The sequence below is a fragment of the Psittacula echo genome (assembly GCF_963264785.1).
Source record: "Psittacula echo genome assembly, chromosome: Z".
Taxonomy (NCBI): Eukaryota; Metazoa; Chordata; class Aves; order Psittaciformes; family Psittacidae; genus Psittacula; species Psittacula echo.
The window spans coordinates 25,842,071-25,867,126 of NC_137742.1; the positions used below are offsets into that span (position 1 = coordinate 25,842,071).

The following is a 25,056-nucleotide window of genomic DNA, read 5'->3' on the forward strand; positions in this document are numbered from 1 at the left end:
TTAGAAAAGATTGAGGTTTAAAGTCGTCCAACTTTTGCACTGTAATGATGTAACTTTAGTGCCAGTTAGTTTAAAGGTGTAGATATGGAGGATGAAGGCTTGGGAAAGATGATGGGAAAGGGCTGAATCTGTATTAGAGATGTCTGTCTTTATCTGACTGTAGAGCTGAGTGCTGATTTTTGTGTTAGAAGGCTTTCAGTTTGCTTGTATATGTAAATGTAGTTTACATATTTACATATGTAATGTAAATATGTACATATTTACATATGTACATAAACATCAGATGCTCTTAGGAAAGAAGTTAGCGTGGAAAATGAAATGTGGACATCCCAGTGGGCACAACTGTCAGATAACTCGTGTGCAGTGATATTATGTACAAATTATATTCATTACTTTTACTTTATCCTTCAGGGAACAACCTATCTTCAGCACCCGAGCTCATGTCTTCCAGATTGACCCAAACACTAAGAAGAACTGGGTTCCCACCAGCAAGCATGCTGTTACTGTGTCCTACTTTTATGACAGCACAAGGAATGTCTACAGGATAATCAGTTTGGATGGCGCAAAGGTAAGTTTTATTTCTGAAAACTTGTTTGCTTCATCAATTTTAATTTATTTTCTAGACTGATGTTCTTCATGTATCTTTTCAAATGCGCTGTCATTATCTGAGTAACAGATACTGACATGTTAAAATCGTAACATTGCTTCATTGCATGTTCTGAGTGTTCATTTGAAAATGCTGTTTTCCATGCGTTCATATTTACTTTGTATCTGCTGAATTTAAGGGATGACCAGTTAATTAACATTATGAGCAGTCTAAAAAGACATTCCCTGTGAGATGCAATGGAAGTACAAGTAGGGTTACAAAAACCTGTTTTCATCTCCTTTCATCCCCACATTCAATGTTCTATCAATATCATTGGCTTCAGCATTATGAAGGACATCTGTTCAGTGCCCATAATCACTTAGTAAATCCTTTGTTATGTAATCTTCCCATTTGTGCTGTAGAGAATGTGAGGATTCCTTGCTAATAAAGCTCCCCATGGTAAGCTTTTACTAAAACTCAGTTGGTTTCAGCTTGTGTTTTGGGGGGAAAGTTTTTCTTTTTTTTTTTTTTTTTTTTTTAATGTATTTATTTATTTATTTATTTTTTATTAGGAAGGATAATATGTTGAGCTGTCGACCTAAGAAACCTTGTCTAGGAAATTAATTTGACATGGAGAAAATATGTGATTATCCCTTGGTTTCTATCCCAACTAGGTATAAAACCAGTAACTTCAGAAACAGCATATCAGAAAAGCTCTGCAATAAGGGCATTGAAGATATACAGAATATAATCAAAAGTTGTAATCCTTTCAGGAGACTTTCATTTGCAACATCTGGAGATGCATCAGTTCATGATGTTTGGAGTGAAACATTAGAGTGTAGCAATATTCACAGAGATTTTTTGGCTGTTTATTGAAAGTTGTTTTTAAAAATATCCAGAGTATTCCTATTTTAAACGAGGAAGGATTATTTCTATCGTAAAGGAGTATATAGAAGTAGATTGCATAGTCAAAGATCTCTATATGATACTACTTTAAATGACTGAGACTCTAGTATCACAGCCTGCCATCATTCTTCCAAATTTAAATCTTAGTTTGTTTCTTCCCTTCCCAGTCTTCCTTCAAATGAGTCTTTTAGTTCTGTCAAATAATTAAAATATCTTTGTGTGACTTTTTGCAAATAAAGACTTTGGGATTGGAGCTAAATGCTCCAAATCAAGCTACCGGTGGTAATCTGTAGTACCTTAACTGATATGCAGTTTACAAAATTCTGATTCTGGTACCCACTGCAGTTCCTCTACCTTTGACCAATGCTGCAACTCCTGCAAAGTTGCTGCTGAGTTAAATTGACAAGCAATTGTTCATCTACTTGTTTGTTCTTCTGTCTACTGCAGCATTTCCTTTACAATTACAGTACTGTTGGCGAGGTATATTGGTAATGCAATCTATCAGTTTTATTTACTCTCTCTGTGGTTGCTGCAGTCCTAATAATGTTTTCATCCAAGTGTTAGATGTCTGACTAAGATCTACGATCCCAGTCAAGATTAAGAAAGACCCATTGTTTTAGACAACACAACACTGCTCCGAAACACACGGATTTATAGCAGGGGGACCCATGGAAGAATTTTAAGGCGGTTTTAAGCATAATTGTGAAATTTTTTTTTTTTTTTTTTAATTGAAACCCCATCTTTTTTTAATATGTCTACACATATACAATATAGTATGTACAAAGGGCTATAAATGTAAAGATAAAGCACTTCTAAGATAGGAGTACATCTAGACAAGTGTCTCTTTTACAAGGCATACAGCTGGGTGCCAGTAACAATGTTGGCATCTGAGCTTGCAATGCCTTATATTGTTAATTGGGCAGACATAAGCTATACAATTTAATTCTCCATTGTAAGTTTTGAAATGAAACTTAATAAAGATGCTTTTGTGGGCTTTTTGAGAGACAAATTTGACATCGAAAATACCTCAAATAAACATTACCAGTGGCCAAAAACTCCTGTCAAGCCATACTGGGTTTTGAAGCTGTCATGCCCCTCCTTTGGAGGGAATAGGTCCAACCAAGTTTTATTGTATACCTTGGTGCTAGTGGCATTTACAGTACCCCGTTGGTCTGTGTGGTGGAGAGAATGGCATCAATGTTACAGCGGTGCAGGTGCTGCACATTAAGTTAGGAAGTGATGGCAACTCACACGAGTGTTCAGTTACGCTGCAGTAAGGAAAGTTTGAGAGAGAGATACTTCAGATTTGAGTGATAATCCTATTTCTTTCTCACAACCTTCTCTCTCTTTAGGTGAGTGGGTTTCAGTAGGATTCCTGGATTAAATTTAAGTTCCCTACTAGTTGTCTGAAAGTTATTAAATCTCTCTTGTTGAAAACAGGACATTTTTAAGACATGATCTTCAGTTACCTCTGAGGGATGCTATTGTACATTGCAGATTTCCATTTGAATTTGTTTGTGGGGGTCTTCGGTGTATTTTGAGAGAGGGTTTTTTTTCCTTACTCCGTATCAGTGGGTTCGTGAACAAGATTCAGACAAGATAAGTCCAATAGAAATAAGTTCTACTTATTTTTAATGCATTCTTTGTAACGTTTTTTGATGCTACAGTCTTCTCTTAAAATACCTTTCACAAGAAAACATGCAGCTCCCTCTAACTTGACTCCAGAAAATGTTCCATAACCATAATGTGTTCAATGTACATGCCAAATTTTATAGTCACACAGAATATTTGATTCCCTTTTGCCCATAGCAGGGAGCTCCTGATAGAAAAAAATCTAATAGAATTCAGGGCCATGCAGCCTCCTTCTCCCACTACTCCAGGAATCAAGAGAAAGCCTGAAAAGTAAAATTTCTTATACAATATGACATGACAGCTTTAAGCAGTTGCTAAGGCTTTCAGTTCTCCTTAATTACATAGTCATTTCATAGCTCCTTGGAAAAATGTGGTTTAGTACTCCTACTAGGTGATGGAAGGAAGCTTCCATTATTTCCCCAGTAATGCTGCAGACAGACAGTAGCATTATTCCCAGAATCCCTCTATCTTTTCCATTCAGTCTCAGGCAGTCACTCAGAAAAGAAAGAAGATCAAGTAATGTGATTCATGCAGTATTAGTTAATGCTCTGGTAAGTTTTTCACAGATGCAAGGTAAGAAAAGAAACCTAATAATGTGTGCCCATCTAAAGCAAGAGAAAATTCTGTAAAAGAGAAGTTTTCCAGTCTGTAGGTTCCATGAGCTTTGTCTATATGATTTCTGAGTCGAATCTCCCATCAGTGTTACTGCAGTTGATGATCTTTGCATTTTAATGACTGTTGTAAAATAAACCAGTCACTCGTTAAAGTAATAACCTGTTTAATGCTAAATACGGGCTTTAAGTAAGGCCTGTATGCGCAGGTCTTCAGTGGTCTTCCTTTAAAGAAGTTAAAAAAAAAATACTGTGTCTTAATTATCAACACTATCAATTTTTAGCACAAGATAAAAATCATATTTGACCGCTGCTGTATATCTTGCAGCTGTTCAGTTTGCAGTCAGTAAAATGAACAGCTGAGACACATGCCCTATTTTCTCATAGCTAAACTAATATGAAAGGAAAACATGAAAACTGTTTAATAATTCCAGCAAAATCTAAAGATAACAAAATCAGTTTTCTTCAAAAGCTAAATGTCTGCCTGTCAGATTGCCACTGTTCTGGTTTAAAGATGTTCTTGTGCATTTATACTAATAACATTCTTCAAAGTTGATGAAATATTTGACACTTGTTATACTGGTAACTGTACAGTGAAATCTGGCATAGAGGAGAACAGTTAAAGTAGTACCTATTTGAGTAGGCAAGACAGGCTTAATTATAAATTTTAATTTTAAAAATAAATATTTAATATTTAAGATGCAGATATGAAGGGTTCATACCTAGAATTTTCTAGAAGTAGCTGAAACTGACTATATCTGTACTATGCTGTAGCATTGCACTTTTTAAAAGCATAATTAGTTTAGCACATAAGAGATCCAGCATACTAATGCTTTTAATTCAGAGAGGATTGAAAGCCTTATTTCTTTGTGGAATTAGTAAGTCTAATGAAAAAATACTTTTTTTATATCACTGGGATCTGAATGTAGTTTTCCCAGTGAGAAAGTTGCTGTCTTTGGACTAATATTGTCTGCTGGAGTGGAGCCTCCTGGTTTTTCTCTTCTGGAAAATAAAGGAAAGAATCACAGCAACTCTTTCTCATTAACTACTACAACTATTTTTAAAAAGCTTTTTTTTCCCAGCCTTTCTCCTTTGCAAGGAAGCAAGTTGACTGTCATTGTAGCCCAGCCTAAATGTAGACTGCTGTCAAAACATATAGCCCATTCTGGTCAAGGCAGCTTGTTTTGGGTTCTCTTTTGTGCAGCCAGCCATGTGTTCAGCCTGAAGCAGTGACCAGTCTCAGCTAAAAGCTGGTTGGTTCACCAAGGTTTCTCACTCCATGGTTTTTAATTTGCAACCAGATATGCCATTGTCACTGCAGCAAATGCTAGTCCTGCAAGCTTGCAACGTGCCTGTTGCTTGGAGGTCTTAAGTCATCTTCTGCATTAAAGAAGTTACATCCATGACATAATGCACACAGTGAAATCTGTAATGCATATTCAAATTAATTAGCAATAGATGGAATCTAGGGCCTAAGCAAGCTAGACAACATAGCTGGAGCTCGAGTTGGGAGGAATACTATTTTATACACTGTCCACAGGATATTTGATTTCCAGCACTTTACTGCTGACAGCTGCCACAGCAAGACAGGTGGAGCGTTAAGTGAATTTGCACAGCTCTGTTCTGGGCTTCCACCAGAGTTTATACTGACATAATTTAAGTCAGCTGGACAGTTCTACGTTGTAGATTTAGAATAATATACCACAGAATCCTAGAATGATTTGGGTTGGAAGGAACCTTGAAGATGATGTAGTTCCAACCCCCTGCCATGGGCACGGACACCTTCCACTAGACCAGGATGCTCCAAGCCCCATCCAGCCTGGCCTTGAGCACTTCTACGAACTTTAATGTAATGGAAATACTGTTAAAATCTGTGGTAAAACTTTAGCTGCTTTTAGTGGAACCAGCATATCATCTAGTAGTTGCCTATTTTGTTTATGTTAGCAGAAGTTGCATGCTGGAGGATGTGCTTCTGCCATCCTGTGTAAAACAAGAACTAGAGAAGAAAAATGATTCTAAGAGCAGCTCTTCTTCTGTAGTTGTTGTATGACCCTGTCACTGTTAGGCATGCCTGTATGTTTATAAAGGAAAGCCAGATTCTTTTAGTACAGAAACTTAAATTGTCCTCATTGGTTTATTGTGTATTTTCCAGTGAGAACTGCATATGCAGCAGGGGTGGGGAATGCAGAAGTGATGCTAACACTGCAGCTTGAGAGGCGTTTCCTTAGCAGACAAAGAAATACATTTGTGAGACAAAAATGAACTTTGCCGGTTCTATTCTGATATTGTTAACTTATGCAGATGCTTTAAAGCTCTTCTTTTAGACCTGCTGTTATATGACTGCTTGCAGTTACAGACAGGTGCCCCCCCCCCCCAGCTTTTGCTGCTTTTACAGAATGTATGTGAAAATATGCTTTTGTAATTTTAGCTGTCATTGAATTAGAAAACTGCTCCCTTAGTTCACAGTGTGTGTCTCATTCAGTATACACAGATACTTGACTACAGTGTTGGCTTTTTCAATTTTAAGTAGTCTTTGAATAAAAAAACCAAAAAACCTTTTTCTTACAACCGTTACTATTTTTTCAGGCAATAATAAATAGCACCATCACCCCCAACATGACATTTACTAAAACATCCCAGAAGTTTGGTCAGTGGGCAGACAGCAGAGCAAATACGGTCTATGGCTTGGGATTTTCATCTGAACATCATCTTTCAAAAGTAAGTATGACCAGTGGCAACTGTTCAGCTAGTCAGGCAGCTTAAGAATGCTTGATTCCTGCTCCGTCTAGCTTGAGTCAGTGCTCACTACTGTTGTTATTTAAAAATAATTTTACTGTTGTTGTTATTGAAAAATAATTTACAAAAATTGTTCTGTATTGATTCCTATAGTGTAAAAAGACAAGACAAAGTGTGATACCTTCAAAATTTCTTTTAATTGATTGAGGGAAGGTGAGAGATGTAAGCCAACACAAATATGTTGTTAACTCTTCCTAATTACTGATTTGTTAGGTTTCTCTTTTTTCTGAAGTTGTTTTTCCATTACAGTTTTTCATGACAGAATTTGAAGGACTAAACAGTTCAGCTTTTCTTCTGTATTTAGAACTCCTAGGGAAATAAAATGCTGGTAGTCTTCAGATGCATTTTTGTCTTTTAAGCCACATTCACTTTCCTACTATGTAGTGCATTAAATTACAGATATTTCAACATCTGCAGGCTTAAAATAAAGTTAATGTGAAATATATTCAGTGTAAAAGAAAACTACATTTTCTTATTGGAATGCAAAAGTTGGAATGTTTACCAAAGAAACTCTGTGCCATCTGTGAGGGTTTTTTTCTGCTCTGCTTGTGCGGAGGGAGGTACTTATTCCAAGGAAAGGAGTAACCCCTGTTTCTCAAATCGATGGTATAGTTCCCCAGAGCACCCTTTCCATAATACCTATTGCTATTAATACTACTTCAGTAGGTGAGTATAGAAACCTGTACAAGCCGGTGTCATTTTTCTCCAGAATCATAGAATCATAGAATAGTTAGGGTTGGAAAGGACCTTAATGGGGAATTTCAGTTCAGTTTAAGAACATTTCTGGTTTTTTAGCAGAGAATTTTCATCTTTGAAGTATACAAAAGATGTGGAAACCCAAGTGTATTAAAAGGAATGTGTAGTACAGATTTAAGTAAGAAATAGTGATTGGCTTGTTATATAAAAAGAAACCAAAACAAAAAAATCCAACCAAAAAACCCATTGTGAAGCAAAACAAAAAAACCCCAACGAAACAACAAAAAACCACCCAAACCAAACCCCACCCAAATGAAAATTCATACCTGCCCTTTTGAGAAATTGCCACTATCCAAGGAGAAACATAAACTTGTTAGAAAAACCTTAAAATAAGAACCAATACATATGTTTTTTTTTGACAAGTATTACACTTGTAAGATTTTTTCCTTTCATAATCAGCTGTAATTTCCACAAAGTAACACAAATACAGGAAATTTTGGATGATACTAATACCATGTCTGCTTTTGTGTGCCTGTCATTGCATCAGTGAACTTGGAAACTTTGTCACTTATATTGGTTTGTATGTCCTAGGGGCACTTTCTTGCCAATATAGTAATAACATTTCTCAATATTTCAATGGATGTAGCATAAAGTCTTATTTAGTTTACCTTATGCCATTGACTAGCTTGTTATCCTTTATCACAGAATACTTCTTTGGAGGCAAAGTATCATAAGGTAGTCATGCACACTGTGTTTGACTGACTTTAAACACTAGGTTATCCTTGCCAGTGAAAATATTTTTGGTTTTTTATCTGTCCTTTTCTTGACTCTTGTCTTGCTCTCCCCATATGGTTCTGCCTGCCTTCTTAATTACAGTCCTATTCTATACTGCCTTCAAATGGATATCTAAGAGTTTTAAGAATGGCTTTGGCTTAAAACTATATTGCTTTTGAAAAAAATACCTGAAAAGCTACAGTAAATATTTTAGCCTAAGTGCACTTTTGATTAGTAGTTACTCAGATTGCTGTGTTTTACAAAGAATATGCAAATCTGTTGAGAAAAATGCCAAGTCACAGACCTTTTCTGGAGCTTTTGGTAATGAATCTTCAAGACCTTTTCAGCACACTGTTCCTGTTCTATTATATCTTAATATGATGCCTTCGTATATTATGATATCTCAATATGATATCTCAGTACTCATGTGAATTGAAATTGCTGATTGTTACTTCTAAAGTTCATGAAGGTAAAACTTTTTATGTTGTTTTAAAATTAAAAACCATATTTGATGGAGAAAGGAAACTTTTCTTTAGATTACAGTCACTGGAGTTGGTAGATATGTTGGTCTTGGAATGAGAAAAGCTGAATTGGAAACCCTGGATCTGCTGTGTAGCCTTAGAAAAATCTTACCTGTATTCTTACATGTATTCTTTTTCTTATCTTGTCTCTCTGCTCATATTATAAACTCACTTCTGTGCACTGGCATCATAGTCAGGTTTACCAGAGCACTCTTTGGTATACATAGCACTGTAGAACATGAAATCTAATTTAGGGCTGAAGGCACTACTGAATATTAATAACAGGGTTAACAAATAAACTGTATTAATGGATTTGCTCAGAAACAACTTGCTTCTGAAAGTTGCCTTAACTTCTTTTCTGTATTTGATTTACAAAAACCCTTAAGTGAACAACCCTGTTGTATGCAATTTGTTTTGCAGCAGTGTCTCTGGGCCCCAATACAATATTTCAAGTTCCAGGGAGCAAAAGACAGCCTGCAATAAAAAAAGAAACAAAAACAAAAAAACAAACTAGTCTAGTCTGTGACTGATTCCAACATTTTAATGAAGCAGATAACCAGAGCAGATAGAATAAACTGGATATTCACTTCTGGTTCATGTGCTTTTGTCCTCCTACACTAATTACTAGGATAGGGTGCAACAGTGGTAACCTCTTTTTGTGCAATTATTGTGATTGATAATTAGTGGAGTGAGATTATCTGATAGAAAAATGATGGCACTCAAATATTTAATTTTATTGTATACTGGGTTTATATGAAATTGGCTTATCTTTGTTAGACCTTTTCTCAACAAGTTAGACCAAAAATTCATGTACAGATTGTCCCATCAGCAGTCTATGATGAAATATGTTTTCTGTGTTGAAGAATATTCCTTTCACAGGATTTGTAACAGAGTACTTCTTGCTGTGCAGTAGGAGGAACAGAATATCCCATGATTTTCAGAGAAAAAATGAGCTGACTTTGTCATTGAGAATATAAGTCTCTGGTTTTGATAGTATATTGATGTGTAATAAGAAATACTCTTTTCAGGTTTGCTGTCTGTCTCCTTTGAATTAGTTGATCTGATTTATTCTTTATAATTTAAGAATATGCTAAAGGGAAAAATGCCATTATAAATAGTTGTAATGGCCTCCTGTAATCTCCCTGTACAATTTGTTATCTTTTCCTTAAAATACTGATTCTCCAGAAAATTTTTCCTTTCATACTGTGAGATCTTATCTTCATTATTCAGGAATTTTATCAAGAGATTGCTATTATACATTGCCTGGCTGTCTCAAGGAGTTCCAGTAAATTTGTGAAAATTTTCACTACGTTAGTCATGTTGGCTCCTCTTAGAACAGTATCCATTTGTCTGTCTTAAATATTTTTTTATGGTTTCTACCATTGTGATACGGAAGATCATATTTACTGCCTTGTCTGTGTTCAGCCATTTATTCTAAACCTCAGCATCATGTTTTCCATTCATCAATCCTCTGGTCTTAAAGCTGATTTAATGAGTAGGTTACCCATCAGATTTTGAGGTCTGTGTACAGGTCTCTACATAAGTATCATCTGGTTTTGGTGATCTCTTGGCCAGTTTTATCATCTGTTCTGAGACATTTTTTGATGCTGGATTAGACTTTGAGAAAATGCATGCTTTTTAAATAACCCAGGACACAGGTGAAATGTAGCATACAAATGGAGAGACATTATATTTCCTCAAATACTAATAGCCTACCAGAATTTTAAAGACAACAAGGTTCTTTAGGTCTTGCATGGCAAGTGAAGTTCTGATTGAAGAAAACTGGGAAGATTGAGTTGCACAAAGGGTAGCCTTTGTGCCTTCTAAATATATTGAGTGCAAATGAATTTCTTTGTGTACTGCTGCTAGGGAGTTTTAGAAGCTGTTGGTGAAGCTTCCAGTGTTTTTGCAGAATCATACTGCCCATGGCAGGGGGGTTGGAACTAGATGATCTCAAGGTCCTTTCCAACCCTAACTATTCTATGATTCTATAATGTTCTGTATAAAAGCAGTAAGAAACAATAACTAATGCTTGGCTATTATAGCAATTAGTGTAGTATCAAGCTGAGATCTATGAAGCAAAACTTTCGTCTAGCCAGAGACATTAACCCCCATTCTTAATAAAGTGATTTAATCTCTCAAGTTTAAGGGTGAATATTTTTCCAAATGGCTGATTTAGCTATTTATTGGAAGAAGTACCAGCACCATAGAAATCAAGCTTCATATGGCAGTTCAATATGCAATTCTTGAACTTAGTATTCAGTATATACAAGTGTTTAGTTCAGTGAATCTGTTTTTTAACTTGATTAATACGAATAAGCAATCAAGAAATGAATTTGACTCAATATTCCTGTTGCTGCTTCTGTAAACAGCTATTGAAATTATAAATGTGTTAAAATCTGGGAAAAAAATCAGTATTTTAGTCATGAAAGAATGAAGCCTTTGAAAACTCTAGGCTAATAATGACCACAGTAGGCTTCAAACCACATCATTTATTGTCAGGAAGGGAGTAAAACCTAAGTCTGAAAGCATGTGTGTAAGGCAGCTTATCACTTATTAGCCATGTCTGAGGTGAGGTTTTTTTAACATTATGAGCAACAGATCAAACTTCATTACATCATAATTTTCATGACATACAAACAGTGTGCATTATGTCTGAAAGTTACATCAGTGTGCAACTCACTTAAATGAGTATATAATAAGGAGAAAACTAAAAAGTTCTACTGACAGAATTTGACTTTGTAAAATGTTAAGTGCAGCATTCTGTTCTGCATACAAAGTACTACTTCACGCCTACTCTTTCTCTTTTTCCTTTTTTTTTTTTTTTTTAACATATGTACCTTCAGTTTGCTGAAAAATTTCAGGAATTCAAAGAAGCTGCACGACTAGCAAAGGAAAAATCCCAAGAAAAGATGGAGCTAACAAGTACACCCTCTCAAGTGAGTCTTGTTGCCTGATTGAAGCCTTGTACTTCATATCTGTGCTACTTACTGTATTGTATCTTACACACGGATGTTGTATTAAAATTGGATGGGATACTTCTCAGTTACCGTGAATACTCTCAACAGTCAGCTGAAGTGTCAAGAAGTCTAAGAATACATTTAACATACGCTACAGAAGTGTCAGGGGGACTCGTTTTAAAATAAAATTTGCCTTTTGTTTACTCCCATTCCTTTCTTTGAGCTTCACCCAGAAAATGAGTAAGCATGGTGAGCAGTTACGTAAGTAAATCCATAGTGAACACCTTTTGTGTTTGTTCTGTACGGTATCTATAAAACTTCAAACAGTGCACTGTAAAGGACTTTTACAGAAGAATTATTACAACAAAAATCAAAGTTAAAACAACAAACTATTTTTATTTCCTACTGTGTAGTATTGTGCAGTGTGTTGAATTTGCTTTGAAAAAAGCAATTGCATGGGGCTTTTATGCCCCTCCACCCCTGCTCTCTCCTCCTCTCCAGTGTTTCTGTCTCTGTGTGTAGCTATTTGCTTTGTTTTAAGCAATAGCAATGACAAAGGTAATTCCTTCTTTTGGAGGATGAAGCAGCTTTAAAACTACAGCAGGGGTTACTGAGTTGAGTAGGATTAAAGCAGCTGGGTCTTTTTTCTGGGGAGTCTTTAATTCATTGAATCAGTGCATCTCTTGGGTGCTTTACACAGTAATATGCTCCTGATCTTTGATGGAACAAAGATGGCAGGCGATTTGTAACATACTGTACAAATAGTTTTATTGCCACCAGAAAGCTACATTTGGTGTCCTTCCAAGAGAAGTCAATGGAAACCAAGAATACACCCAATGAACCAACCTCCTGTTGTTTTCCAGTAGGCATTTTGCCCAAGTACTAGGTTGGCTTTGCTGTTAATGACAAACTGCTTGCACTGCTGTAATAGGAGAAAAGTAAGGCCTTTTTTATTGGTTTCATTGGCTGTATCTCACTTTCTGATAAATTCCATAAATAAACACAAAGATAATGGAAGCAGGTATTTCAGTGTTACAACCTAATGTATACTTGGCTTTAGAAACAGTGAAGTGCTTCAGCTAGGCCTCTAGTTACTCAATATTGTAGGCAAAACCATTACTCTGCTTCTCTTCTGACATGTTTATTAATATTCTAGACTCAGAAGGTAAATCCAACATTATAGAATGGAGTGACTTAGTGTTTGGTTTGGACTTAAACTTGAACTACTTACTCAGAGACAAGATGCTTTCATCTGGCAGCTGCCCATGGCTAAAGCTTTCTCTTAAAGTATATGAGCTATTAGTATTATTAGTATTCTGGACAGATTTCCTTTTATACATGGAACCTAACATTTTATACTGTAGACAGTTACAGAAATGTTACTTTGAGTGATTCTGTAATGCATATTGAGAGCTGCAATTTAATTACTGCACGCTTAGGAATAATTTTACATTCAGGACTTCTCTTGACTTTTCACTGTGTTGGTAGGCTAGCATATTATTCAGAAAGATACAGTTAGTGCAAGTGCTGGCACATCAGCATAGTATTCTTCACATACTCAAAGCTTCTCATTACTTCCTCAGAGAGAAGGAACTTGAATCAGGAACTTTGGAGCAGATGAAAGACAATGGCTTCATAGCAAACTGTAGCATTTCCATGGCACTGGGGCTCATTCAGAGAGGTTTACGACTGAGGGAAGATGGGTGCTTGGTAGCAGGAAGGAAAGCAGGATCCTTGAGCCATGCAGAGTACCACTTGCTGTCATTTTGACCAGCTGCCAAAGAGTGGCTGCAAGGCAAATAATTCAGGTGTTGCCTTTCTCAGTCATTTACAGCTCTTCTTTATCTTTTGCCTAATGATCCTTTACAGAGCGGGAGAGTAGAAGAGGAAGGAGAGAGACATTTTCGGGGCTAGTTAAGACTTCACAGGAGCCTGGCTTTTTTAGGAAGTTTTGACAGGAAAGGCACTGGGAGGTAGCGTGCGAGTAGTGAGCTATATAATGGTAACCCAGTTAGCTACAAGTGTCAGTCCCTCTCCTAATCTGGAGACTGGCAGAATGTACATGTCAAACAAAATGTTTTATTTCTGTTGGTACTGCTCTAAAATAAATGCTCTTATTATTTATCAGTTAATTAAAGTACCAGATATGGTACATTGCCCACCCTCTCTGCTACACAATTTTAAAAGAGAAAAAGTACATGTGCTTTTTTCTGCATTCAGTATGTCCCTGCAGATTGATCTTTATTAAGATATCTCTACAACGAATAATAGCATAACAAAACCCTGCATAGGGCATTTGCTGTTCATTGCAAATACTACTGGTGTGTGTGAGTTTCAATTCTAAATGTTCTGCAAAAAGTTGTGAAATTGAGAAGAAATATAAAACTAGACATAACAATAGAAGTATCTCAGAAATAGAATATGTATTTGTAGTTAAAATGCTTGCTCAAGTTAGCCATCCTAAAACTTAAGAACAACCTTACCTGAGGTCCACTGAAGTTAGGCTGCTTCTCTAAGGTGTTAGGAGCTTTAGCAAAATATTGGTACTGTTTTTCTAGGTATTTCCACCAGAAAGATGCCTCAGTGGCCCAGAAGTAGTAGTTCTGGGTTGAGTATTTCTTGGATATTCTGTTTCATCTGATGACATGTTTTCTTTGGCTTTTGTGTGTGTGTAACACATAGTAGAAAGAAAACAATTCATAGCATGTGGTTACTCAGTAATAGGAGTTCCTTTTCCGCTAAGCTATATTGCTGCTAATTCTAAACTCTGCATTCTTACTGTTTCTTTAATATTGCCTGTTCTCCTCCTATTTACCAACAGGCTTTGCTTTATTTTCCCAGAATATTAGATAATGTATAAAAATAACCATTTACCTTAAATGTAAAAAGAACTTCACTTGTCCACAGAAAGACGGTGGCCTGGACCAACAAATTAAAAGAGAGATATTGCTGTGTAAAGTCCCATCAAGTGCATGGTGCTTTCTTGAAATGAGAAATGCATTGTTTCTGTGTCAGAACTTGTACTTTGAGCCTGTCTGTATTAAGATGAATTTGTATAATAGTACACACTTTATCTGATATGTTTGGAGGCTGTCTATTTCACTTCTGAGACCACCTATGCACATAGGTACCCCCATCTGGTGTCCCTTCAACTCAGCCTTAGGTAATAAAGCTTTGCAATGCTCTTACCTTATTTATATAAAACTAAAATACTGGTTTTCCTGCTGTGCCACCTTCTATTTCCCAGACCCATCTTATAATACAAGGAATTAATTTGCTCAGATCAGGAACTCATGGATGTTACAGTGACAAGCCACCCATAGTCTGTTTTCAGTTCCAAACTTGCCTATGCACTAAAAGCAACACTTTGATCTGGAGTTCACTGATCTCACAGGAAGCAATAGCCTGAAAACTGTGTGTGCGTTCCCCCACCTTGTTGTTTTGTTTTGTTTTTTTTTTTCTTTTTTAAGCTAACTTTAACTTGGTGAAAGTGTAGAACCAAATAGAAAGTTTGTGTGGTCTGCAGTCTCACCCTATCAGTCTTGCAGTAAAATGAAGTTTTGAACCTCAGTTCTTTTTCTGTAAGCAAGAATCTGTCTTCAGATACTGCTTTTAACCCTGGTCTTTTCAGATTAAGACTTCTGTTAATACTTGAAATTGTGCGGTGACTAATTTACTCAAAATAGTCTTGTCTGCACTTCTGATCCCTTTTTATGCAGACTATAAGGAATAGCTATTGCCTGAAAAGTTGTAGAATCACATAATTTTTTAGTGCAAGAATTGGGTTGGTTTTGGCAAAATGGTCATGGCAAAGAAACCTGTTGGCTTTTTCTTCGTAAGTACAAAGTTTGCCTAGAAAACTTGTCGAAAAAGTAACTTTCTGGGATGTTACGTGAATTTCTATGCTGGAACAAACATTCTCATAACTGTTATTATATCTGAATCAGTAGCTGGCTGACTTACACTATTGCCAGTCAGTACTGAACAGAGAAGCACCATGAAGAACAGCAATGCCAGGGAAGTGTGTGGAATACTTAATGAGAGAGCATTATAATACGTAGTAGGAAAGCAACCTGGAATTGGTGTGCTCATGATTTTAGAATGACCTACTCCTTTTATTCTGTTCTCTATTTAGTGACCATTAAAAGGTGGCTTGGTCTGTGCTGTGAAGCCCTTTGTTTTACTGTAGAGACACTTCTGTGAGTGTATGCATTTTGTTTGTAAGATTTTAAAATTGAGGCATCTTTTGATGAATTCCCCTATGTTATGTTTAGTTTATATACTGTGTACGCTGTCATTTTTATACTGCTTGGCATCACTGAAGTCCTGCATACCCATTAGTAGGGTCAGAGCTCCATTAGACAGTGCAGATCTGTGACAAACTCTTAAATAGCAAAATATACCTGAGCCAGACTCTCATGTCTTGCCTACTCATCATGTGGGAAAATACTAATCCTCAAGAGCATGTGTAAGTCCAGGACTGGTGAGTGACTTAAACTTCGATATCCTTCAGAAAACCTATATATGATGCAATAGTGGTACCACAGGAGAACTGTTAATCCTTTCTTCTCGAATGTATGAAAAACCTATTTGTAACTGTCATGACTGGGAATTATCAGGCATTAAAATGCATCACTGATTTATAGGAAGACTTGTCATTTTCAATTTAAGAGCTATGTTTTTCAGTATCATGTCTATACAGTTGAATGTTAGAACTAAATTAGCCTGCTATCCCAGCTAGAAGGGAAGGATGAAAATCTCTTCTTAAGCTGACCGGAGTTTCTTCCCCAGCTCTGTGAAGTCTGGAGTGGATGTGTAAAACTACAATGGTATGGAATAAAAACTTAATTACATATGAACATCTCACAAAACTGTTTCTAAAATACTTTTCCTCTAATTAATATAAAACAGGAACACATTATTTTTAAACATTTGTAAAAAAATTGTCCAGTGTGAGTGGCTTTCTGTTGTCTTTGGTGCTTTATTCATAGTCAGCTTCATTATATTCCATTGCACATAAATTATTTATCAGGCAAGGATAGTTGTGAGTGTGTGAGAGCACTAATTAACCTGTATTACTGGTGGAAGAAACACATCCTAGAATCTGATACTTCTCTTGTACATACAAAATCAGCCCCTCATGAATTTGCAGGCAGTGAACCCTTAGGTATTACATAGACTATGATTGTCTGCATTAACGTTTTTCACTTCAATTGCATTCAAGTTAGAAGTCTATGAGAGTGCTATACAGAAAAATAAGCCTAGTTGGAACTTGCATGTTTGTTTTTCTCCTACTGAAATAATTTTTATGTATTCATACTCAAAACATTTTAATAAGTAGGCTCTGGCTTTATGGATCTAATAATGGTGGTGCAGGAATTTTAACTTAAAGATACAAGCCATCTAGATTTTGTGTAGTGTGTTTTTTTTGTAGAGAGGTATGTATTTTTTAGAATAGTTAGTGTAGTTTGAGAGGAGGAAATAAGAGAAACTCCTGGGTCCATAATGCCTTTCATTTAATGTCAGTGGAAATTGTTTGTCAAATGTCTATCCTGTGAAGGATAATAATAGGCAAAACCATATAATTTGTGTAGAATAATTTATTTGCTGGGTTATCTTGCTTACTGCTCTCTTTTCACATTTAATTTCAATTCAGTTTCAGTTCAGTAAAATTGTTCTCTAAATATGTTGACTTTTAAAGTATTAACACTTAAGATAATAGTTTTGAGTGTAAAATAACAAGCTTTCTGAAAGTAGGTAACAATTTTCATTCATGTCATAAAACCCCTACATTTATATTAAAATAATGGTTTTTATCTGTGGAATTAAATCTGTAAGCTAATTATTTCTGCTTTTTAATCAGTAAGAATTTAATAAGGTGTAGAATGGAGACACTGATGCATGTGCACGAATGCTAAATATAATATAACTTGATTGTTATATTATTATATATATATTGATTGTAGAGTCAGATACGTATCTCTCACTGTGTGAAACATATGGCAGAATAAATGCAAAATTTTGACAATTGTTGTGTTGCAGAGGCTTAATGTAATTTAAAGTGCAATGAAAACATTGAACAACAACGTTTTTTGGTTCAGGGACTCCAGAAAGGTGTGGAAAGTGATGATCGTATTTTCTCTAAAAGAACTGAGTTTTTCCACCTAATTAAGTCTCAAAAGTCAAGGACAACATATCCTACAGATGGAGGATTAGCTTCAGTATTGGCTTTCAGAAAGCTTTATCCTTTTAAACTAACTAAAGGCTACAAGTGGAGGTTCAAAATTAAACCCTGATCTTGTATGATCATGACAACCTTCAGATACTTTGCAATTCCATCTGAGATGGCTCTTCTTCAGTTTCCTATGCAGAGTGTCAAAGAGCTGGGGAGAGGAGCTCTCGACTTCAGGGACTGCTTGTGCTTAAGCTTAATAACATTAAATAGCAGTTTATCTAGTCCCCATGCAGGTGGTAGAAGGCTGTGTGAAGATGTTTAACTTACAGGAATTCTGTAATTCAACAAGTCTTCTGCTGTATAGACACCCCTCTGTGACATTCATTGAACTCTATTCATGAAGTTCTTCTATTTCAGAGTTGAATGTTGTCACTTGGTTACTAAAAGCCTGCTAAGACATTTGAAAATTGAGATGAGCTGCTTAGCTTATGTGACTCTCTGATCTCCTGCAAAACCCATTACTTAAAAAAGAATAGAATAGGAAATAAAACACTAAAATTAAACCACATGCAGGGACTGAAAGGCTTATAATGTTCTAACCTAGGATGTGGGCTAAAAGCCTGTACTTTGTTTGAATAAAAAATAAGTACTTTTCAGTGACTGAAATTAGCAAATGGTGTTTGTTGGCCAAAACACAAATGTACATATTAGGAGTGGTGAAGCGTGATTAAATCCCCAGGAGTGCGTTTTGCTGGGAGGCAACCATTAAGTTTTCCAGGTGTGCAGTTACATAGCAATAGTGGAAGCTGTCTGGGTGTAGCTGTGGTGTTCTCCTTCACAGATAATACCACAGCTGGCAAGAGCTACGCCAGGCTAATGTGCCTTCGAAACTTTCTCGCGGGCTTCGCTGAACAAGTGTTCTTCACAAATGGCTCATTTGTGAAACAGTGGATGCATCGCCAACAGCCCTTCTCATGTTCACTTTGGTTAATAAACAATACGAAAGATTTTGAAACAAATATTAGAATTGTTTTGTTTCACCATGTTAGAATATGAAATAAGAGACAAGTATCCTGGGTGTCAGTAGCCATGCACTGTGTAGCAGGATGAAGGCAGAATGTAATACCTGGTAAGAAAGAGAGAGCTGTAATAAGCAATACAAGAATACTTGCAAATAACTCATAAGTCAGTTGTGTTTTGTACAAGATAATGTGAATGGTATGTTAATAAACTACTTCTAAAATTAAATTCACGTGATGAAATACTGCCATGAGAGATGCTGGAAGGCTGAACCTTTCAGCAATGCTACCTAAATTTGTGTATCATTTGAGAATTCATGTTAACACTTATATGCACATAGCTCTCCTGAGCAGGGCTGTTTGTAATTTTAATGTGTTTTTTGTTTTACTTAAGGAATCAGCTGGAGGGGATATTCAGTCTCCTTTAACGCCGGAAAGTATTAACGGGACAGATGATGAGCGAGTGATGCCAGAAGTGACACAGAACTCAGAACCAAGGGCTGAACCAACCCAGAACGCATTGCCATTTACCCATAGGTACAGAATCCATTCCCACATCCTGATTAAGTGATACCTGTCTCCTTCCTTGTTAAAGGGACCTTCTCCCATTTTGCATGAAAAAACTCCCAAACCACCAAACCAAACCTCCCCCCAAAAAATGGACTAGCTTTTACATTTGCACAATATTTTTTTTTGTTTTAAGAAAAAAGCAGGTATGAGAAAGTATCTTGGAATAAGATTTGGGGGAATATTAATTCAGAGTTTAATCATCTTAATGTGAGCCCTTGAACACTGGGTAGTGTAGGTGTCCCTTTAACAGGAAGCGTTATTTCTGTGTCTCAGATCTTAGTAAAATTAACTGCTTTATAGAATATTCCAATTAAATCATTTTTACACACACTCCTTAAATGACTGATAGGACTGGATGTTAGCCTTTCATTGATGAGCTGTTGGAAGAAAAGAGTCTCTTACAGCACTTCTGAATTATGAAGTTTAAAGCAGCCTCTAACTGAACAGTTCTCTTGACAGTTGAAAACACATTTCAACTTCTTTTGAAATACAAGAGAAGTGTAGTTCTGCTTCAGACTGAATTACATTTTGTTGCATTAGGAGTGCTGTGGTCTGTTCTTTAAGAAAGCAAAGACTCTCTATTTAATTATGTAGGACTTTCTATTTAACTATACAAATAATGAGTTAAGGTGCATCTCACCTATCAGAAATTGTCGTAAATGAGTCATTCTCAGTGAAACACAATGTATTGAGACTGTGGAAAGTAACTGAAATATTTGATAAACTTAGAACAGAGCTAGAAATGCTAGATATATTTTTTTAAACATTGTCTAATTCACTTTAAATAGAGTTTTAAGAGCTCTTGATCAAAGACTGGGGATTACTAGGACTTCAGGTATGTCATGCAATTCAGAATGAGCAGAGATGCAGTTGTGCAGGACTTCTTGGTTTTTGTAAGAGGATAATAGTAAATGTATCTGGAAATAATATACATTTTCAAATGAGAAAAAGTTACAATTTTGCACTAATTTTTTTAACAGAGTGATTTTGTTTATTTTTATACTTCAACTGTCACTAGTACATCTATTCAATGTCCTAGAAGAAATGGTACTTTGTATGAGTGCTGTGTGCATGTTGAAGGAGTATTGCAAGTGTTGCACTTCTGTCAGTGTTCTGTAGTGAGTTCATTTGAACTATTTGTGTGTTGAAATTCTTTATCAGTGTTTTTGAGGAAAGGAGTTGTGATAAAGTCCACATGAATAGTGTTGTTTGTTTTGTTTTGTTTTTTTTTTTCCTTTTTTTAAATAATAGCTGCAAGATCTCCCCTGTCATTCTGCATCTGTAAATGTCTTCTCATATGTCAGTGTAATAACTAAGCTTTGCTCTGCATTGAGCATGACTGAAGATTTGCTTTGAAACAACCCAGTTGTAATGTTTGGTGGTGTAGAATAGAGGTTATGAAACCTTCATGTGTTTTGCATTTTTCTGTCTACTTCTTGTATGCACTGTGAGTGCCTGGTTTTAGTTTCTTATCCTGTTAAATACCACTAGCTAGAATTGGTTTTCCTACAATAATTCTGCGTTTTGAGGGTCATTTCTCATGATTCTGAAAAGACCAGAGTTTTGTGTTGCTAATGGTAGCTTCAGGTTTGTTAGTGAGCTATTGCTGAAGAAAATGCAAATTTTTAAAAAGCTTTGAAATAAATTAGATTTTTGACTAGATATGTTTTTTTATTATAAATAAATAAAGATTATTTATTTATTATAAAGAAATAAGGATGCATGAAACACATGCATGAAAGAGATGGAAAGTGAAGCTTTCAGGATTGTGTTAGTCCGGGTTTAATGGGCACATTTTGTAGAGGTATTTCATGATACTGAATTGGCAACTTTGTAGATGCACATAGCTGCTTGTGCTGGCTGAAAGCATGCTCTGTGCAGGCTTGCCTTATTTAAAGGGAAAAAAAAAAAAAGAATTAAATTTAAAACCTTACACCCCTATATATGGAGAATCCCTGGGCTTTTCATGTGTTGGGAACAGAAAGGGACTGTGCTTCTCCTTCCCTGCCCTTCTGATGATGCTGTGTGTTGGTGGCACTCCATGTATGATGGAGAGGAGTTGCTGAACTGAGCCCTTTCCTTGTGCACCCTGATAACTCCTGCCCATCGCTGAGCCTCTTCCTCCTGCACCCTGCTTTTCAGCAAAGGTGAACTTCAGCTGATGCTTCTGGGTAAGGAGGGCAACGCTGGAAGGGCATTCGAGTGTTGTCTTGTTTGTGGCAATGCGTTATACATTTATACTCTCAGAGTCACTGAAGCTGCCTATGCTTCACTGAAATAGCACTACCAAAGGAGTTAATTTCTTCCATGAATAGGAGAGTTATATTATGCTCTGGCACTGTCAGTACATACTTACCCTGTAAAGAACCAAAAAGAGTGGTCCTTAGTGAAGACGTGAGGGACTGCATGGCAGGGGCCCAGGCAGCTATGGGGCAAGTGTTGGAGCTCCATGGATAGGATGAGGTGCCATGGCACTGCATGGTGAGGGTGGTTGTTGAGCTGGGAAGTGAGTTGCTGCCGAGGGGATTGCCAGGCTCAACTGAGTGCAAGTGTCTGTGGCAGAGGACAGAGTTAAAGGTTTGAAGGAGCGTCTGTCAGAACAGTGATACAGGTACAGGGTTTTCATGTCTTTGTATGAACTGGAAGGGTTACAAGGCCAGACATCACTGATGTGGAGGTCATACTTAAGACTGCATCTTGCTAGTTGTCATTTTTAATCTGCACGCCTGAAAAATGTTCAGTTTGATTTTTGTTCTAATACATCCTCACTGGCCAGATATGTGCTCTTCTGCAAGTGTTCTCTGTGCTGTTTATGTCTCAGTGTAAGTTGATGTGGCTTGTTACTTCCGCAGAGTTAAGTGTAGACTACGTTGGTATTTATAGTTATTTTCTGACCACTTATACTTGGAAGCTGAAAGCCAGTATTACTTAAGTCACCAGAGTTTTGTTGTTAGAACACAAATTTCTCATTATTCCAGTAAATAATTGTAAGTATTGAAATGCATATTCTCCAGTATATGTCCAAAATACTATTCATATCCCATTAGCATAATAGAGCAGAAGTCTGTTTACAAGCAGTGTTACTCTGGTCAGCTACTTGAGAGATAAGGATATTTCACAGTTACAAACCTTGCACAGAAGATAAACTCCTGTAATTAAACATCTTGCCTTCTTTTTTTCTTTTTTTTTTTTTTTTTTAACCATCTATGATGGTTAATCTTGAATTATGAAGTAATATTACTTGGGAACTCCCACATCCTAAAATATAATATAGCCTGAGCACTGCTCTCATGAATAATGCTGCCAGAACAAATGGAAGAAAAATGTAGCCTAAGCCTGGCATTAGAATTTTAAAAAATCTTACCTGACATGCTGATCAATCCTTTTCTGAATGACAGCAAGTCCAGGAAGGCTTGTTGCTCTGATAGAAGCTAGTTAATCAAATCTAATATTTAAAATAACTGTGACTAAAAGAAGTACGTCTTTTTATTCTTAAGACATCTTCCTTTCTTAAAAAAACATTTTCCACATTCTTCAAGTTGTGATTATTATTTCTTTTTCCAAACTGAAAACTGTTGATCATAAAATGGGGTCTGGAGAGAAGCTGTGAAAATTTTTTTTACTACTTCTGATGTGACTGGTTTTCAAATAAAATTTTTAATCCTGATGGTGCATAATATACGATTTCTGGCCATCTGAATGAACCCAGAGAAACAATATACTAAACTTATTCAGCCTTAGAATATAATTCCAATGTTAAAACGGAATAATGTATTTGGCGAACTCTGCAGCTGCTGCTTGGAGCTTTTGGTAACTGTTTGGTGAACCTGCTCTTTCACCGTTGAAGAGAGAATGTATTTGTTTATAACAAGCTTCATTCCGTATTTGGCACGTTAACGAAGTTGATAAAATACACTTTCAGAAAAAAAATGTAAGAGGATTCTTCTGGGACAAATCTTGGAAGTCTTCAATTTTCTGTCAACCATTACTTAATCCTGTTACCTCATTTTTTCCTTGTAATACATAAACTTGGATTTTCAATTACATAATGTTTTGATCAGACAATATGTATATGTGTGTTTGTTGCTCATTCGTTAAAATTCCTATTTTTGTATTCAAGCAAATTTTTAATAGGGAATTTTGTCTCATTGCATTAGTGAAAATGGATTTACTTCAAATGATGTTAATATCTTAGTATGTTATTGTCTAAATATCTTACCATTTAATGATGCTGCATGTAAATCCAATACTGTACAACAAAGAAAAAACAAAAATCTTGCTGCTAGCTCATGTTCCTTCATCGAGTTTCTATTAAAAGTTGTATGCAGAAATCTGTTTAGTAGATTTTTCACTTTGTGTATTAAAACTACTTACTTCTACAACCTTAAATACGTTAGTTATATTACAGTAAAGGTACATTGGGGATCATGCTGAACTGTTCAGTTGGCTTTAAGGAAAAGTTTTGAGTTGTTTTTGTGGTGCTTTGTAATTTGAATTTATACTCAAATCCTTGTATTTGGGTGGGGTTTTTTGGTAGGGTTATGCTTAGCTTCCTCACCAAATAGTCCTAGGGGTGTGTATTACTTTGTTTGGCTTTGTTTTGGAATGTTTTCTAACCTGATTATAGGATAATTTCTTCTTCTGAGGAAGCTCAGAAGCCCTTCAAACCAAGTTCCTGCTCAGAGATCAGCTATGAGATCACACCAGGCTGCGCTAAGCTTTATCCAGTTGGATTTTGAAAACCTTCTAGAATGGGGACTGATAAAGCCAGGCTTTTAAAAAGGTTTCTCTATAACATCAAAGGCAGTAACTGTCCTCACGTTGCACAGTACTGTAATGACCTGTGACAATTTTAGGCACACTGAAGAAGCTCTGGTAAATTCAATTACTCTGTTGTGAAAAGATTGTTATTTCTTGAGGAGCACTCAGAAAAGAAACTCAAAGGTAATATGTTCCTGCTGTCAGTGTAAGCAAAGGACTGGTTGAAACAGCAGCTTAGGTGTAGGTCTTGACTTCACTTTAACCAACATCTCTTTGATGTTGTGAAAGGCGTAGCTATGCTGTTCCTCAGCCTGTTGTGCTCCACCAGCTAGAGTCTGGTAGTCTCTGGAACTAACACACAGGCAGGGATTGCTCACCCCTCCCTCACGAAGTTACTGCTGCTTCTCCACACTCCTGTACTTCTGCCTAAGCTGCCAGGATCTAGTTCAAATAGGCTGTCCTTCAAAATAAAAGTTCTTGGTAGGAAATTATTAATTTGAAAGGAAAATCTTACCTTGTGTTCATGACTTTCTGGACTCACAATTTCTGAAAATTCTTTAAAGTATGTTTGGAATACATGGTGAATCATTACATAGTTTTAAACCAGTAGCATGTCAAACACAGCACAGTACAGCTCACCCTGTAATATTTTCATAAGACATCTCTAGTAATGGGAGGAGAGGTGGAGATTAATTGTGTCTGCTATTGAAAGAATGGTCTTGGTGTTTGTGTTGCTTAGGTCTTCAAAATGAAGAAACTCTCAAACTAATTGAGATAATTTTAATGGCTGTGGGAATGGATGAGAGCCAAAACACTTAAGAGAGTAATTTCACCATCTCCCTTGTGCATCTCAGCACATTTTAGTTTGGAGCATGTCAATTATCTTCTTCCTGCCATTTATTTAGTCAGAGCTCCAAGGGGCAATTCAGGCAATGTGACCTGGCTGTTTCAAATTATATTATATAAATACCATCCTCAGAAAAAGTGAGCGTTCTTGAAACATAACTCTTAAGTATCTTCTTAGAAAAGGAATGCAATCATTATTAAAT

At 36.3% G+C, this 25,056-nt stretch overlaps 1 protein-coding gene across 1 annotated transcript in view; it reads left to right on the top strand.

Annotated features, from left to right (window-relative positions):
• Window positions 1-318: 318 nt before the first annotated feature.
• HOMER1 (homer scaffold protein 1) overlaps window positions 319-25,056 on the top strand; it is a gene marked incomplete at both ends in the record, with an annotated part of 64,315 nt that continues 39,577 nt past the window's right edge. The window contains 5 exon segments of the mRNA XM_080638280.1: window positions 319-404; window positions 406-568; window positions 6,322-6,453; window positions 11,369-11,461; window positions 19,071-19,213. Of these exon segments, the coding sequence (XP_080494406.1) occupies window positions 319-404; window positions 406-568; window positions 6,322-6,453; window positions 11,369-11,461; window positions 19,071-19,213 (617 nt within the window).